Raw genomic sequence first — 17924 nt, forward strand, 5'->3', positions numbered from 1 at the left:
ATAATATGCATGGACAGTTCCACATTGTTGCCCAATTACCTGTTCATTTACCAGACCAACAAGATGTATTTTTTCATTCTGATAATGCTTCACAAGTTAAAAGGTACACAACTCACTGCCTGGTTTCAGCTGAACAAAAGACCAACAATGAGTGCATACATTTATCCCAAAACACTTGTTCATTATGTATGGGATAAAAGCAAATGCACTTGGAATAAATGTCTGAGATTCGAAAAAGTAATAGGTTGAGTGTACAGTGTTTTTCCGTCTGAATCAAAAAGATACCATCTGTGCTTACTTTTACTGCACGTAGCAGGAGCCATAAGTTGTGAGGATCTCCAAACATACCAAGGTATTACCTATCTACCATAGGAGGATGTAGCAATTAAGCTTGGACTGGTTTTCGATGATTCAGAATGGCAACGCTGTTTGATGAAAGTATCGGATTTCCAAATACCTTTCCAACTGATACAGTTATTTGTCTATATATACATATTTCATCAGCCTTGCAGTGCCAGTCACTTACGGGATGTGTATAAAAACTCTCTCAGGGAGGATTATTTAGAGATATTAATGAAATTCTGAATTTGCATGGCTTTTCTCTCCCAACATTCAAGTTGCCTGTTATTACTGACATACACTTAAACAAGCAAACTACTGAGGTCCTAGTTTTCAATTTATTGACATGATGCCCCTAGCAAACCAGGAACAACTTTCAATTATAATGAAATCACTGACGTGCTTCAGCAAAACAACTGTCCCGGCAGCACCGGAAAAACATTTACCAATGCTTAATACAAAGGTGCTGCAGTTTAGGATTTCATGTTATATCAGTAGCATGAACTGGAATAGCCGCTGTTTTGCTGTCCAACGGTCGAACAGTACACAGTACATTCAAACTTCCTCTGAATTTAAATGAGAGTTCAGTGTTTGGATTAAAATTAAATTCCAAAGCAGCTGACAATATTTGATTAGCTCGGCTCATAATATGGAATGAAGCTCCAATGGCAAATAGTCGCTCATTAATGTGTGTGAATTGTCATCTGAAAAATATAATGGGTAACGATATTCCTGTTGGTGGTGAGAAAATTATTGTTCTTGGAGGAGATGTCGGGCAACTTTTGCCCATTATGCCGCACAATTCTCGCCAAACAGTTATTTACAATTGTATTAAATACTCTCCTCTCTGGCCCTTCTTCAAAATACAACATTTTCATAAAAACATGCAGATAAAGGAAGAAGAAATAGAATTTTCTGCTTTCATTCCAGAAATTGATAACGGCGATTACCCTCTGTGGACAGCGATTACCCTCTGTGGATGGTAAGGAATGAAATGTTCGTGAATTACCAGCCAGAATTTTAGCACATGATGACATTGTGACTGATGTTTACGGCAAAGCATTCACTTCTACGAATGAGGTCATCAATTTCTTGAAAGTTCCATTCTCTCACTAAGAAATGAACATTGTAATGAAATTTTTTTGAAGGTCATTTAACTTATACCTGGGACTTCAGAAACATACTCTCATGTTAACGGATTAATTACTGAAGGTAACGGATAGCTACTTCAATTTCCTACAGAATTCTTGAATTCCTTGGAAATATTCTGTGTATAGAGGAAAGAGTGAAAATTACAGGTCAGTCAGTTTGACATGCATTGCATGTAAGCTTTGGGAAAGCATTCTTTTTTATTATATTACACATGTTTCTAAAATTAATAACTGGTTCGATAGAAGGCAGTTCAAGTTACGGAAAGTCTACTGAAGCTCAACTTATAGGATTCCAGCAAGATGTAGCAGATATCCTGGATTCAGGAGGTCAGATGGATAGTGTCGCGATTGACCTATCAAAGGCATTTGCTAGGGTAGATCATGGGAGACTACTGGCAAAAATGAGTGCAATAGGACTGGACAAAAGAGTGACTGAATGGGTGGCTATCATCATCATCTCTAGTTTCCAGCTGTTGGCCTGGTCTTTGGGTGACTATATTTCTAGAAAATAGAACTCAGAGAATTAGAGTAGGCGAAGCTTTATCTGACCCTGTAATAATTAAGAGGGGCATTTATCAAGGCAGTATTATTGGACTTTTATGTTTTCTTATATATATCAATGATATGAGTAAAGAAGTGGAAATTAGGGATAAGGCTTTTTGCAGATGATGTTATTCTGTTCAGAGTTATAAATAAGTTAAAAGATTGTGAACAACTGCAAAATGACTTCGATAATGTTGTGAGATGGACAGTAGGCAGTGGTATGATGCCAAATGGGGTTAAAAGTCAGGTTGTGAGTTTTTTCTCAGTTTTAATTACTGCATTGATGGGAAGAAAGTTCCTTTTGGGGATCACTGTAAGTACCTAGGTGTTAATAAAAGGAAAGATCTTCATTGGGGTAATCACATAAATATGATGGTAAATGGTTATGAGGGTGTTTAGTGGTTGTAGTAAGGATGTAAAGGAGAGGGCATATAAGTGTATGGCAAGACCCTAATGGTTTTTTTTTTTTTTTTTTTTTTTTTTGCTAGTTGCTTTACATCGTACCGACACAGATAGGTCTTATGGCGACGATGGGATGGGAAAGGGCTCGGAAAGGGAAGGAAGCGGCCGTGGCCTTGATTAAGGTACAGCCCCAGCATTTGCCTGGTGTGATAATGGGAAATTACGGAAAACCATTTTCAGGGCTGCCGACAGTGGGGCTCGAACCTACTATCTCCCGAATACTGGATACTGGCCGCATTTAAGCGACTGCAGCTATCGAGCTCGGTAAGACCCTAACTAGACTATGGCTCCGGTGTATGGGATCCTCACCAGGATTACTTGATTCAAGAACTGGAAAGTATCCAAAGAAAAGCAGCTCGATTTTTTTCTGGGTGATTTCCGACAAAAGAGTAATGTTACAAAAATGTTGCAAAGTTTGGGGTGGGAAGACTTGGGAGAAAGGAGACAAGGTGCTTGATTAAGTGGTATGTTCCGAGCTGTCAGTGAAGAGATGGCGTGGAATGACATCAATAGACAAATAAGTTTGAGTGGTGTCTTTAAAAGTAGGAAAGATCACAATATGAAGATGAAGCTGGAATTCAAGAAGAAAAATTGGGGCAAATATTTGTTTATAGGAAGGGGAGTTAGGAATTAGAATAACTTACCAAGAGAGATGTTCAATACATTTCCAATTTCTTTGCAATCATTTAAAAAAGGGCTAGGAAAAAACAACCGATAGGGAATCTGCCACCTGGGCGACTGCCCTAAATGCAGATCAGTAGTGATTGATTGCTGCTTAGAAATTTGGAATGTTTCCCAAGGGCTTTTGGCAGATGAGGGGCTGCCTGGCCGAGGCGATAAAGGTGTTCTCAGTTCACCCAGAAGGATGTGGGTTCGAATCCCCGTCAGGAATCGTTGATGAATTGACCAACAAGCAAGATACGAATGTTCGTGTGCACGAAATGTTTTTTATATATTGTATTTTATCCTGTACATATATATATATATATATATATATATATATATATATATATATATATATATATAAGTTAGTTTAAGTGAAGATATGTTTTATACACTAATTTTAGGACCTCAACATAATATTTTATACATACAGTTGCAATATTGTACATACTGACATATATGTCAATTCACGTTAAGACATGCCCCATTTGTATGTGACTAAATGCACATCATCATATGACATTCCTTTGACAATGCAATTTAATCAAAGCTTCATCATATAAATATGTATTCATGGTTCAGCTGAAGATGACCTTGTATATGGGGTCGAAACCGGTCCTGTAGCTTAATATAAGCAATAAACAAGTATTGATTGGTGGAAATTCTTTCCTATTTTTAATTGTTTAATTGTCCCCGTCAGGAAGTCGTAAAATTTAAGAAATGAGATTTCCACTTCCGGAAGTGCAGTCACCCTATACCAAAAATGAGTACCAGGTTAATTCCTGGGGGCAAAGGCGGCCGGGCGTAAAGCTAACCACTCTACCCCATCAAGTGCCGAGGTTGCGGATAGTGAAAGCCTTTACCCCTCCAAGGGCCTTCATGGCCTGTACGAGATTTTTTTTTTTTTTTTAAACAGATTAATTGTAAGAAATATGTATGAAAATTGCTAGGATTGGAAATCATAAGTGGAGGTAAAACCGGGCAGAGAGCTCTAATCCCTCAAGTTAATTTAACACCATCTGAAAAAACACTTCCATTTTCTTTTAAGAGGCACCAATTTCCAACTTGTTTAGCATCCTGTATTACAATCAGTGAAGCTCAAAGGATTCTGGAATGTGTAAGTCTCTGTTTACCTCAGCAAGTTTTCAGCCATGGCCAGTTATATGTTGCTATGTTGAGAGTGCGATCATTTGACACCCTTAAAGTTGTTTTGTTTTAGACATTAGATGTGTTTCTACAGGTTTGTATTATGGCTGATGATGGCCAGCCAAGGCCGAAACAAGTTCCTAGATTAGAAATGTAATGTTAACATTGCATAATATAGTATTGAAAAGGTGGACCATTACAACATTAGTTTAGTTATTATTATGATCACAATTTAATACAGATCAAAACCATGAAGTTTATATCCTATGATCTGGTTAAATTGCAATAATACCAATATTGTTGGTCCGTTATTGGACATTATCAATTTTCCAGCTAACTCATTCCTGGTTGCCAGTGTTTTGCCCCAGTGTGCTAAATTGGGCTCATCAGTTAGTAAATAGCACACCTACCAAGACGCATGGCTAGTGCATACCGTGGAGGACACTGCGTAGGCTACTTGGAGCCACCGGCAGTGCCAATGCACTATGAGAGACTTTTTCTCATTTTTGAAAATTGATGCCTGTCTGGCCATCAGATGATATAGATGTTGATGCTGGAAGTCTTTCAGGTTCCCTATGGGGATCAACAGCTATATCACCTATGGGAATCAACATCTATAAATTGCAATAAGGCTATTCCCATCTGAATTTATAGTGAGAAGGTTATCATTCGACTGGCGCTTGTTATATGTTTCTGTAGTACATACAGTACACGGTTAAACGTTTGCCACAAAATGTGACCTTCAATTAGTAATACCCGCTAACTGTTGTTCCATAAAGAAAAATAGAAATGAAAGCAAACAAGTTTTCAAAATAAATATGTAAATAACGTGGTTGATAGCAGTTGTTAATTAGTTAGAAATAAAGGCTAAGTAAACAATTGCTTAATTTCAATACCCTACCCTGAAATTAAGTAAGTATGTGATACACGTTAAGGTATGGCAGATCTCATCACTGGTTTCAGAGGTTAGATTATATTTTCTCGCGTCTGGTTAAATTTTGGAGAGGTTATTCCCTCTCCTTACAAAATTGTACAAAACTATTTTAATCCTCCTAGTCAATACTGTATATTTTTATGTTGAATTAAGACGAAAGTTCACACATAAATGGACATGTTCTTACCCGGCATTGGGTCATCCTCAGTAAGACATGTATGATGCATTAAAAATATAGGAAACACACAAAATGAAATGTTAGTTAAAAAGTTTTTTAAAAAACATGATGAAAGTTAAAAAAAAACTGTGAAATGTTGATCGTTTAAACAGTCTTCAGCTGGAAGTCTTTCTATTCAATGCTTTCTGTTGTCCTTTGGTGAGGTTCAACTGGTATCTGTATACTGTTGGCTTAGTGTTTGTGTTCCGACCTGGGCTGAGACTACTGGCAAAAATGAGTGCCATTGCACTAGGGAAAAATTTAACTGAATGGGTGGCTGTATTTCTAGAAAATAGATCTCAGAGAATTAGAGTAGGCGAAGCTTTATCTGTCCCTGTAATAATTAAGAGGGGAATTCCTCAAGGTGGTATTATTGGACTTTTGTTTTCTTATATATATCAATGATATTTGTCAAGAAGTGGAATCAGAGATAAGGCTATTTGCAGATGATGTTATTCTGTACAGAGTAATAAATAAGTTACAAGATTGTGAGCAACTGCAAAATGACCTCGATAGTGTTGAGAGATGGACAGTAGGCAATAGTATGATGATAAATGGGGTTGAAAGTCAAGTTGTGAGTTTCACAAATAGGAAAAGTCCTCTCAGTTTTAATTACTGCGTTGATGGGGTGAAAGTTACTTTTGGGGATCATTGTAAGTACCTACCGGTAGTTGTTGTATGCAAATTATAAGTGATATGTTCCAAGCTGTCAGTGAAGAGATGGCATGGAATGACATCAGTATACGAATATGTTTGAGTGATATCTTTAAAAGTGGGAAAGATCACAATATGAAGATAAAGTTGGAATTCAAGAGGACAAATTGGGGCAAATATTCGTTTATAGGTAGGGGGAGTTAGGGATTGGAATTACTTCCCGAGGGAGATGTTCAATAAATTTCCAATTTCTTTACGATCATTTAAGAAAAGACTAGGAAACCAACAGATAAGGAATCTGCCACCTGGGCGACTGCCCTAAATGCAGATCAGTAGTGATTGATTGATTGATTGATTGATTGATTGATTGATTGATTGATTGATTGATTGATTGATTGATTGATTGATTGATTGATAAAGTATTATTGAAGTTGAACCGTAGGATTTTAGTGTTACATAGTCCGCTTGTGTCACCCGTGTTCTCTGATTATGGAGTCCAGCTCTCGACTGTGCCGTCACAGTACTGGAATGTGCAGGTACAAGTAAAAACACCCTAAAAAACAAATCGCCGCCCCCAAAAAACACAATATTAAAATGAAAACAGAGAAGAGACTTACCTTAAGAAGGGCAGTGTGTCACTTACTAACCATTTATCAATATGCGTCCATGTACGGAACAATTGTTTCAAGAGTTGACAGAAGGAAAACACCTATGTGAAAAGTAAACAAGTTTAATACTGAAAAAATTAAATAGAAATCATTAAATGGAAAGCATTGAAACAGAAAGACATCCAGCTCAAGACTTTTAATGATCAACATTTCACAGTTTTTTAACTTTCATCATGTTTAAAGAAACTTTTAAACTAACATTTCATTTTTTGTATTACCTATATTTTTAATGCATCATACATGTCTTACTGAGAACGACCCAATGCCGGGTCGAAGCGTCCATTTATGTGTGAACTTTTGTCTTAATTGGACATAAAAATATATAGTATTGACTAGGAGGATTAAAATAGTTTTGTACAATTTTGTAAGAAGTTCAGCCATCAATACGGATTCAACAATGAAAATCATAGACTGTAAAGGCTATTCCCATGTAAATTTATAGCGAGAATGTTATAATTTCTTTACTGGTGCTTGGAATATGTTTTTATGATTTATATAGTACGGTTAAGTTAGGTTGGGTGCCATTGTTTGAATAAGAAAATTGAAACATTTGCCACAAAGTGCGTGCGATCGATCATCTTCGGTACTGTATCCGAGCTCTCTGGTCAACATTCAAAGGTGATGCCACGAGTCGATTAGTAATACCTGTTGAATGCTGTTCTCTAAAAGAAAATTCAAAATGAGAAAGAGGATAACATGTTTTCATTATAAATGCGTAAATGACGTGGCTGATAGCAGTTGTTAACTCGTTAGAAATAAAGGCTAACGTTATCGATCGCTTAATTTTAATGGTATATACTGAAATAAGAAACAGATAAATTACAGAAAATAGATAGACGACTCATTAGAACAATTCTAACAAAACACCCAAGTAGATGGACAATGGCGATTACTATCTAATGAAGTTGTATACCAGGAGACTGAGTCTATAATAGATACAATGCGGAAAAGAAGAGTTGCTTTTTTCTGTCACATATCACGACTACCAGAGACTAGGATACTCAAACATTTATTCAACTACTTTTGGAATAGTAAAACTAAAAATCACTGCTTCAAAGAAGTCCAAGAAGATTTAAATGAATTAGGCTTGACAATTCAACAACTCCAAGTAGCAGGTAGGGACCCTCTTCGGAGGCAGCCCTACCCAGGGAGTGGCGCCCCTGCCTATGTGAGTCCCAGAGCACACTGACCCGGTGTGTAACATCTGGTGTGGGTCCCAGCTCAGGGTTACGAGTGAAGACCTCAACGGCATCTACGGCGGAGAAGGTGGACTTCGGTACGGCGGAGATGGCGGAAGGGGCGTACCTGTAGTGTCTGTACTCCAGAGGAGCGGCTACGAAAGGCGCCTGTCTCCATGTTAGGGGCGGCCTAATTTTGAACCTGGCAGTAGGTATAAAATGCCTTTGGGTGTGGCGAGCCCATCGTAACAATAGCCTATATGTACAAAGCAGATATGGTACCTCGGAAAAGGTTAGGGCGTCCCCTGCTAAAAGCGACGCGCAGCTCTTCAGGTGCTGGGGGAACTGTGAAAAATGGGCAACCAGCACCAAACTACATCAAAATTGCAACAGTTAATGTACTGACACTGACGGGAAAGACAGAAGAACTGGTTGACTTCATGATAGAAAAAGATATAGTCATACTTGGACTGTGCGAGACCAAGAAGAGGGGTACAGGGGAGATCCCTCTGAGAGAAGGATACAGGCTGTATTACAGCGGAGGACCTGAAGCAAAAAATGGAGTGGCCATCATACTTAGAAGAGAAATCCAAGAATATCTGGAATATACAAAGTACGTCAGTGATAGGATGATGATGATGATGATGATGATGATGATGATGATGATGATGATGATGATGATGATGATGATGAGACTCCAGTTTGAAAATGGCGTGAAAGATCTATTTCAGTTTTATGCCCCACAAACTGGTTGCATAGATGAACAACTAGAGGACTTCTTAGAGGAAGTGGAGAGACAGATAGAAGATAAGGAAGTACTATTGATGGGAGATCTAAATGCACAAGTTGGAATGGAAAGACAAGGAAAGGAAGATGTTGTAGGGCCCTTTGGATATGGAAATGTAAATCCAGAAGGCGAGTTGTTGGTGGATTTTTGCATGAGGAAGCAAATGATTGTTGGAAACACCTGGTTTAGGAAGAAGAACAGTCAGAAGATTACAAGGTATGGCTGGGGAGACAGACGGACAAAGACCATGATTGATTATATAATCATAGAGAAAGAACACCGGAAGAAGCCTTTGGTGGAGATCATAGAGTTGTGATAGGAAAATTGAAAGTTGGAAAGATTGAAAAACCCCAGTTAAGAAGAGAGAAAAGAATTAAAGTATGGAAGTTGAAGGAGAAAAGCATACAAGAGGAATTTCAAAGGGAAATAATACCCTTGGTACCCAGGACAGAGGTGGGGAATGTTGAAGAGGAATGGAAAAGATTTAAGGAAGCACTGGTTGGATGTGCAGAAAAGGTGTGTGGTAGAACATCAGGAAATGTGAAAGACAAAGAAACACACTGGTGGAATGATAGGGTAAAGATTAAAGTGAAGGAAAAGAAAATGGCATGGAAAGCATGGAAAACATCTAAGACTGAAGAAAGTAGAAGAAAATATGTGGAGGCAAAGAATTTGGCCAAGAAAGTAGTGGAGGAAGAAAAGAGGAAAAGCTGGGCCTTATTCACACAGAAATTGAGAGATGATACGCAGGGCAGCAAGAAATTACTGTATGGTATCTTAAGAAACAAAAAGAGAGATCAAGTAAACACCAGATTTGTGAAGGATGAAGGTGGCATAATTTTAACAAAGCCAGAAGAAATAAGAAATAGATGGAGAGAGTATTTTCAGAAGCTGCTGAACATAAGAACGGATGACAGTCATTCAATGGGCGACCAGGAAAGGCAATTAGTTGATGAAGAAATGGATAAAGAAATTACAATGAATGAAATTGAAATGGCAGTAAGAAAGATGAAGAATGGAAAAACTGCTGGAATAGATGAAATTTCAGTGGAGATGATAAAGGCAGCTGGAGCTGTAGGCCTGCAGTGTACATATCGGGTTCTCAGGAATGTCTGGGAGAATAAGGAGGTCCCTGAGGATTGGCAAAAAGGAATAATCATCCCAATTTTCAAGAAAGGTGATAAAGTTTTGAAGAACTACAGGGGAATTACTCTAATATCCCATGTTGCTAAGATAATGGAAAGGATACTGGAAAGTAGAATAAGGTTGAGGGTTGAGAAGCAGATACAGGAAAATCAGTTTGGTTTCAGAAGTGGAAGGTCAACAATAGAACCCATTTTCATTATGAGACAACTAATGGAAAAGCATTGGGAGTACGGCAATGATATGGTGATGACATTCATTGATATTGAAAAGGCATATGACAGTGTCCCTAAGACGAAAGTTTGGGACAGTCTGGTGCAAAAAGGCATTGGACAGGGATTAATAAAAATGATCTTGGCATTGTATAAGGAATGTTGTAGTTGCGTGCAAACACAAGTTGGCAGGACAAGTTGGTTCAAAATAACTAGTGGGCTGAGACAGGGAAGTGTTCTATCACCAATCCTGTTTTCAATAGTAATGGATGACATCATGAGAACAGCAAAAGCAGCATATGGAGGAAGAGAAATGAACATGATGTTATTTGCAGATGATATTGCGATTTGGGGAGAAGACGACAGGAAGGTTCAAGAACAGTTGAATGTGGTGAATGGGAAGATTGAAGAATGTGGATTGAAAATAAGTGTAGAAAAGAGTAAAACTCTTGTTATGACTAGAGGGAAGAAAGAAGGGAAAGGTCAGATTAGACTTGCAGGCAAGCCCCTGGAAGTAGTGAAAACGTTTAAATACCTGGGGAGTGAATTAATGGAGAATGCTCGACTGGATGCTGAGATTAGTAAAAGGATTCAAGCTGGAAGTTGTTTCTATCATAGTGTAAGAAATATGTTATGGGACAAAGATGTGCCAATGGAAGCAAAGGATACCATGTACAAGATGTATTACGTACCCATAACAACTTACGGAGCAGAAACTTGGACAATGACAAAGAAGGATGAGAGTCGAATACAGGCAGCCGAAATGAAATTCTTGAGGAGTATGATACAGAAGAGTAGAAGACACAAAATAAGGAATGAGAAAATCCAGGAAGAAATTGGAGTGGAAAAAAATGAATGATAGAATAGAGAAGAGCCGACTAAGATGGTTTGGGCACATAAAGCGAATGAGCGACGAAAGAATGCCAAAAAAGGTGATGGAAATGCAAATCCAAGGAAGGAGAGGCCGTGGACGACCACGATTGAGATGGAAGGATACCATCCAACGCAGCATTATAGAAAGAAACCTGGACAGGGACACAGTGTTGGAGGAGGAGTGGTGGAAAGACCAAAGAAAGTGGAGAGGAACCATATTTGCCCCTACCCGGCTACAGCTGGATAAAGGGAAATGATGATGATGATGATGATGAATTCAACAAATTGAAAACAGAGAAGAGAAGAGGATCCTGAGAAATAACGACGTGAGACTTAAACTGAAGACCTATACACACAAACTGTACAACATAACTGACGAAGAACGGGCAGCCAGGTCAGAGAGAATGAAACATTTCTGGGAACAAAAGAAGAAATATCAACTAAATTTGTAACCAATCTTCATAAGACTTGACTGTATATAGATTGATTTCAGTGATCCAATGTGGGCGTAAAATAAATTAAAAAATACTGAAATTAAGAAAGAATGTGATACACCTCAAGATATAGCAGCACACATCACTAATTACAGAAGATAATTTATATTTTCTCGAATCTAGTTAAATTTCAGAAAGGCTGTTCCCATGTAAGTTTGTAGTGAGGAGGTTATCATTTTTCTACTTGCGCTTGAAATATGTTTTCATGATGCATATACAGTTAGGTTAGGTAACGCTGTTTGAAGAAAACTGAAACATTTGACACAGAGGACTCTGGAATGATATTATAATTTTTTTAGAATTAAATTAAACACACACTTTCACATAGTATCGGATTTCGAAAATTAACAAATGAACAAGCCGAGACGACGACCAAGGATGTCATACATCAAGAACTCAATCGGTGTACTGGCACGTGGTTCATATAGCAACATGAAGAGGCTAGCAGAAGATCGTCAGATATGGGTACAGCGACAAGGCATTGCCTTTAGTAGATGATGATGATGATGATGATGATGATAAAGCCATAGTGTGGATAACATATGAATAATAACACAGTAAAGGTTTCCACCTATTCAATACTAATATTTATTTACAATATTTTAAATTACATGGAACTAGTTTCGACCCACCTAGGGGTCATCATCAGCCATATTAAAGCATAAACAACTCTTGTCGAATCCTAAAACATGTTATTTTAACGGTGAGAATCTTATGGATTAATAATTCATAAGGTGAAGTGTGGTAATGAAATGAGAAATGTTAGTATAGTACAGGTGAGTAATAATTAATAATTATACGAGGAATATACATACTAAGAAGTTTGGAACAAAGTATAAATGGGGTGTTTAGTGTTGTAAAAATTATACATTCATGGATATCAGTAGTCCTGGTCCTAAAGAATGCAATGTAAAATGACACATATAAAAATATATACAAGTATGTACAAAGTCTGGAGTGTAAAAAGTGATACTCTTTATATGCCGAGTCGGCTTGACACTGATCAGCTTAAGCAGAGAAATTAGGCATTTGGTGTATTAGAGCTGTGTTGACCGGCAGCATTGTTATTTTTGAATTTCTGGTTAAGAAGAAGGTGGATACTGCGCGTGGAGATATTAATTTTCAGTTCTTAGTGGAAACCAAATTGAACCTGTTAAAATGGAGAAAAACCGGTAAAATAACAAAGAGCACGGAGAGAGGAAAAGGTTACCATAAAGTGAAAGGACGCTTACCTCGTGCTGCGGTGTGTGTAGTTCAGCTGATGGTGTGCGACTGGTGGCGGGAAGAGAAATGTGGGCAGAGAGGAGGGCAGGCGCGTGCGGGTTAGGAGGGGGCTTAGGAAGAGTGGGGGTGGTTTTGGGGGATGAGAGGGAGGGGGGAAGGCTTAAGGCGGGGCTGAAGGGTGCGGGAGAAAGGGTCATTGTCTCGGAAAAGTACCTTTGATTAAACTTAGGATTGAGTTTTGGTTGGCTGCATTATTGTTTCTGAGGAAAGTGATAAATAGATCGAAGAGTATGTTGGGTTTCTCTGAGATTTCATTGAGATTGTGACTGGCGTTGAAGTATTGGTCTAGGTGTATGTAGTAATTTTCCATTATGTCGAGTAAAGGGCCCTTGTTTGCTAATTCGAGGATGTCCATGTCCTGTTCGATATTGGTAAAATTATGGTTATAATGTTGCATGTGTTGGCCAATGGCTGAATACCTGTTGTATTTTATTGCGTTAGTGTGCTCGTGGTATCTGATATTGAAGTTTCTTCCGGTTTGTCCAATGTAGGATTTTTCACAGGTGTTGCATTTGATCCTATAAACTCCTGATTTTAAAAAAACTGCTGGTCTTGGTTTCCACTAAGAACTGAGAATATCTCCACGCGCAGTATCCACCTTCTTCTTAACCAGAAATTCAAAAATAACTTCAAGTCCAACAATCAACAATGCTGCCGGTCAACACAGCTCTAATACACCAAATGCCTAATTTCTCTGCTTAAGCTGATCAGTGTCAAGCCGACTCGACATATAAAGAGTATCGCTTTTTACAATCAATCAATCAATCAATCAATACTGATCTGCATTTAGGGCAGTCGCCCAGGTGGCAGATTCCCTATCTGTTGCTTTCCTAGCCCTTTCCTAAATGATTTCAAAGAAATTGGAAATTTATTGAACGTCTCCCTTGGTAATTTATTCCAATCCCTAACTCCCCTTACTATAAATGATTATTTGCCCCAGTTTGTCCTCTTGAATTCCAACTTTATCTTCATATTGTGATCTTTCCTACTTTTATAAACGCCATTCAAACTTATTCGTCTACTAATGTCATTCCACGCCAACTCTCCGCTGACAGCTCGGAACATACCACTTAGTCGAGCAGCTCTTCTTCTTTCTCTCAATTCTTCCCAACCCAAACATTGCAACATTTTTGTAACGCTACTCTTTTGTCGGAAATCACCCAGAACAAATCGAGCTGCTTTTCTTTGGATTTTTTCCAGTTCTTGAATCAGGTAATCCTGGCGAGGGTCCCATACACTGGAACCATACTCTAGTTGGGGTCTTACCAGAGACTTGTATGCCCTCTCCTTTACATCCTTACTACAACCCCTAAACACCCTCATAACCATGTGCAGAGATCTGTACCCTTTATTTACAATCCCATTTATGTGATTACCCCAATGAAGATCTTTCCTTATATTAACACCTAGATACTTACAATGATCCCCAAAAGGAACTTTCACCCCATCAACGCAGTAATTAAAACTGAGAGGACTTTTCCTATTTGTGAAACTCACAACCTGACTTTTAACCCCGTTAATCATCATACCATTGCCTCCTGTCCATCTCACAACATTTTCGAGGTCACGCTGCAGTTGCTCACAATCTTGTAACTTATTTATCACATCATCCGCAAAAAGCCTTACCTCCGATTCCACTCCTTTACTCATATCATTTATATATATATATAAGATAACATAAAGGTCCGATAATACTGCCTTGAGGAATTCCCCTCTTAATTATTACAGGGTCAGATAAAGCTTCACCTACCCTAATTCTCTGAGATCTATTTTCTAGAAATATAATAGCAACCCATTCAGTCACTCTTTTGTCTAGTCCAGTTGCACTCATTTTTGCCAGTAGTCTCCCATGATCCACCCTATCAAATGCTTTAGACAGGTCAATTGCGATACAGTCCATTTGACCTCCAGAATCCAAGATATCTGCTATATCTTGCTGGAATCCTACAAGTTGAGCTTCAGTGGAATAACCTTTCCTAAAACCGAATTGCCTTCTATCGAACCAGTTATTAATTTCGCAAACATGTCTAATATAATCAGAAAGAATGCCTTCCCAAAGCTTACCTACAATGCATGTCAAACTTACTGGCCTGTAATTTTCAGCTTTATGTCTATCACCCCTTCCTTTATACACAGGGGCTACGATAGCAACTCTCCATTCATCTGGTATAGCTCCTCCGACCAAACAATAATCAAATAAGTACTTACTCTCCAGACTTTGTACATACTTGTATATATTTTTATATGTGTCATTTTACATTGTATTCTTTAGTACGAGGACTACTGATATCCATGAATGTATAATTTTTAAAACACTAAGCACCCCATTTATACTGCACTTTGTTCCAAACTTCTTAGTATGTATATTCCTCGTATAATTATTAATTATTATTCACCTGTACCATACTAACATTTCTGATTTCATTACCACACTTCACCTTATAAATTATTAATCCATAAGATTCTTACCATTAAAATAACATGTTTTAGGATTCGTTGTTTATGCTTTAATATGGCTGGTGATGACCCCTAGGTGGGTCGAAACTAGTTCCATGTAATTTAAAATATTTTAAATACATATTAGTATTGAATAAAATACATATTAGTACTGTGTTATTATTCATATGTTATTCTCAGTTCAATACGGGCCAACAACATGAAATTCATAACCCTTCTTAGTGTGGATATCTTCCGTGAAATCACAAATTTCATACTGATTTTAATGTGTGTGGATTTTTTCCCCCCAACTCTTACAAAAAATCGGATATAACGACAATCCGTTATAGCGAGAATTTATAATGGCAAAAAACTTACTTGCTATAACGGACTACTACTATATAAGATATAAAGTGTCGAACAGGTGGACTCTCATGTGAGAATTGTATAGTGTCAACACAAATATGGAAACAATGAAATTCGTCAATTGTTGTAGGCACTATGCATTATTGTTCTGGAGTAATCAGTCCTTGAACTTGGTGTATTCTTTATGAAGTGTCTGGTGTGCTTGTGAAATGGCAATAAGACGTGTTGGTGACAATGATATATACTGTATAAGGAAAATTCCAATAGCAAAAAATGACATATTTGAGCTTCATGTTCTTCCAGAAAATATGCTTTCATCCTCAAATTGGATTTTAGTTGATGATCATTAGTTATAATTGCAGGCGTACTTTTTAAATTTGTTGTAAACTTTAAATACCTGACTTTATAATTGGGGGAATATGGTTTTTTGTTTCTTCAGCTTTGCAACTTGGGCTAAATCCAGGTGACATTCTTAGCATAGTCTATGTATTCACACTGAGAGGGTTAAATGATTTACCATGTAATGTGATTTTTAAAAGTTACAAGGTTCACTTTCTTCTTTTAAAATATTTTAAACCTGTATATCAGTGATTGTACAGATTAGTATTTTATAGTTCCAGTTAATTATTTTTTCTGTATAAGACAGTCAAAGATAAGATTTAGGCACAAATAATTTATTCACATCAATACTACTGTGATTCATAATTTTCTGATCATTTCATGCTATGGTTTTTATTGTTTACATATTGGTTACCTGTATTCTTTTAATTTTCTTCAATATTTTGTTCAGACATTAACTATTATAATTTCATATTCATGTGGTTTATTTGTATGAAGTTGCTGTTTATTGAACAAGTCTCCACAAGGTCAAAGAAAGAATTAATTAAATTTTAAATGATAATTTAAATTGAGACTGGTTTATTCTCTGAAATGGATAACATTGACATGCCTTTAAATATTGTATCTACATGTGCATTCGGAGATACGAAGTAGAGAAGTTTTCAATAATATTTTACATTGCAATGTAAATATTTATAGGTATGCTGTTTTCTGTATTAAAAAATGAAGTACCAAAATATATTCCTTTTAGGTATAAAAATATTATGTTTGTCTCTCTTCATTTCAGCTATTAAGATGGAACTCAGCAGAAGATAATGCTATTGGGAATGAGTTGTGCCTAGTTCCTAGTGAGCAGGATGAATGGAATTACAGGTTGGATCATGTTTTTCCTTGACTGTTAACGTGTGTACGTGACTTACCAGGGCTAGCTGGTACTACTCTGACTGTGCTAACAGAAAGGCACATTCTTATTGATATTCATCAGAAATATATTTAGTTGCTATTCATATAATATGAATTGCTCTGGTTATTTGAACATTGTTACATAATTTTGGCTCATTTAAAAATTAATCATGTACCCTCATTCATTGCTCATGCCTCCTCATATGAACTTTGTGCTGTTTGTAATCTCTGCTATTTTCACAGAAGGGTAACTTCTCATAGTAAAAACCTATCTTGTTTTTGGTTAAGATTACAGACAGTTGCAGAACAATTTTTTTTCACACACACACATTTTTTTAAGTCTTCAGGTTGTCCTAGCACATTTATATAATTTGAATTATATATGGTACTGCAAATATAGATATCATTGGTGACTGCTTCATAAAACACTTCATGATGCTCTTTTGTTGTGGTATTATAAATAATTTTGGTGCTCACAGAGTGGAGAAGACTTGTCTGATTCCAGTTAATTAAAATCACGAATGTTGTTCCTATTTGTGGTCTGAATTTTAAATGAGTGCTCTTGCTCTAAATATTGATCATAAGTCATTATGATTGAATGACACATTAAGTGTACCAAAACATATAGACGTTGTTTGTGTTTTCCCGAGCTTTGAAGTTTCCGGTGTTGGGCTGGTATTTTTATCTTTTTCTGTCTGCTGCAATTGTTTTGTAAGCCTAGTAGAAAAAGACTATATACGTATAAGGCCAAATCTAAGTATGTATAATTCATAACAAAATTGCCTCAAATATTATTGGCCCATAATACTATATTGTATTTGGTGTACTTAGGATGTATCCTAAGACTTTGACTTGTACATTATCTTATGTAAGTTAAAATAATTTTAGTGTCAATCATATGAAGTCAACTGCTTTCTTTCTTAACTCACTGTTGTGAGTATGTATGTATATATGAATGAAATTGAAAATGAAGGACCTCAAAGCATGACCCTAAATGGTTGAGAGAGTGTTTTCTAGGGAGTGGTTTACATTTATTGTCATAACTTTGGACACTGATTTGATTGAAGGTAAATTATTGATGACTATAGTTTCAGTGCTACAGGTATTTTCTTGTGTTAGTGTTCCAAACTGT

At 37.1% G+C, this 17924-nt stretch overlaps 1 protein-coding gene across 1 annotated transcript in view; it reads left to right on the forward strand.

Annotated features, from left to right (window-relative positions):
- ena (enabled) overlaps nt 1-17686 on the forward strand; it is a 393478-nt gene extending 375792 nt beyond the window's left edge. The window contains exon 11 of the mRNA XM_067151741.2: nt 16677-17686. Within this exon, the coding sequence (XP_067007842.2) occupies nt 16677-16705 (29 nt within the window). The 3' untranslated portion in view covers nt 16706-17686. The remainder of the gene's footprint in view (nt 1-16676) is intronic.
- The last annotated feature ends 238 nt before the right edge of the window (nt 17687-17924 follow it).

Source organism: Anabrus simplex, chromosome 7 (genome assembly GCF_040414725.1).
Source record: "Anabrus simplex isolate iqAnaSimp1 chromosome 7, ASM4041472v1, whole genome shotgun sequence".
NCBI lineage: Eukaryota > Metazoa > Arthropoda > Insecta > Orthoptera > Tettigoniidae > Anabrus > Anabrus simplex.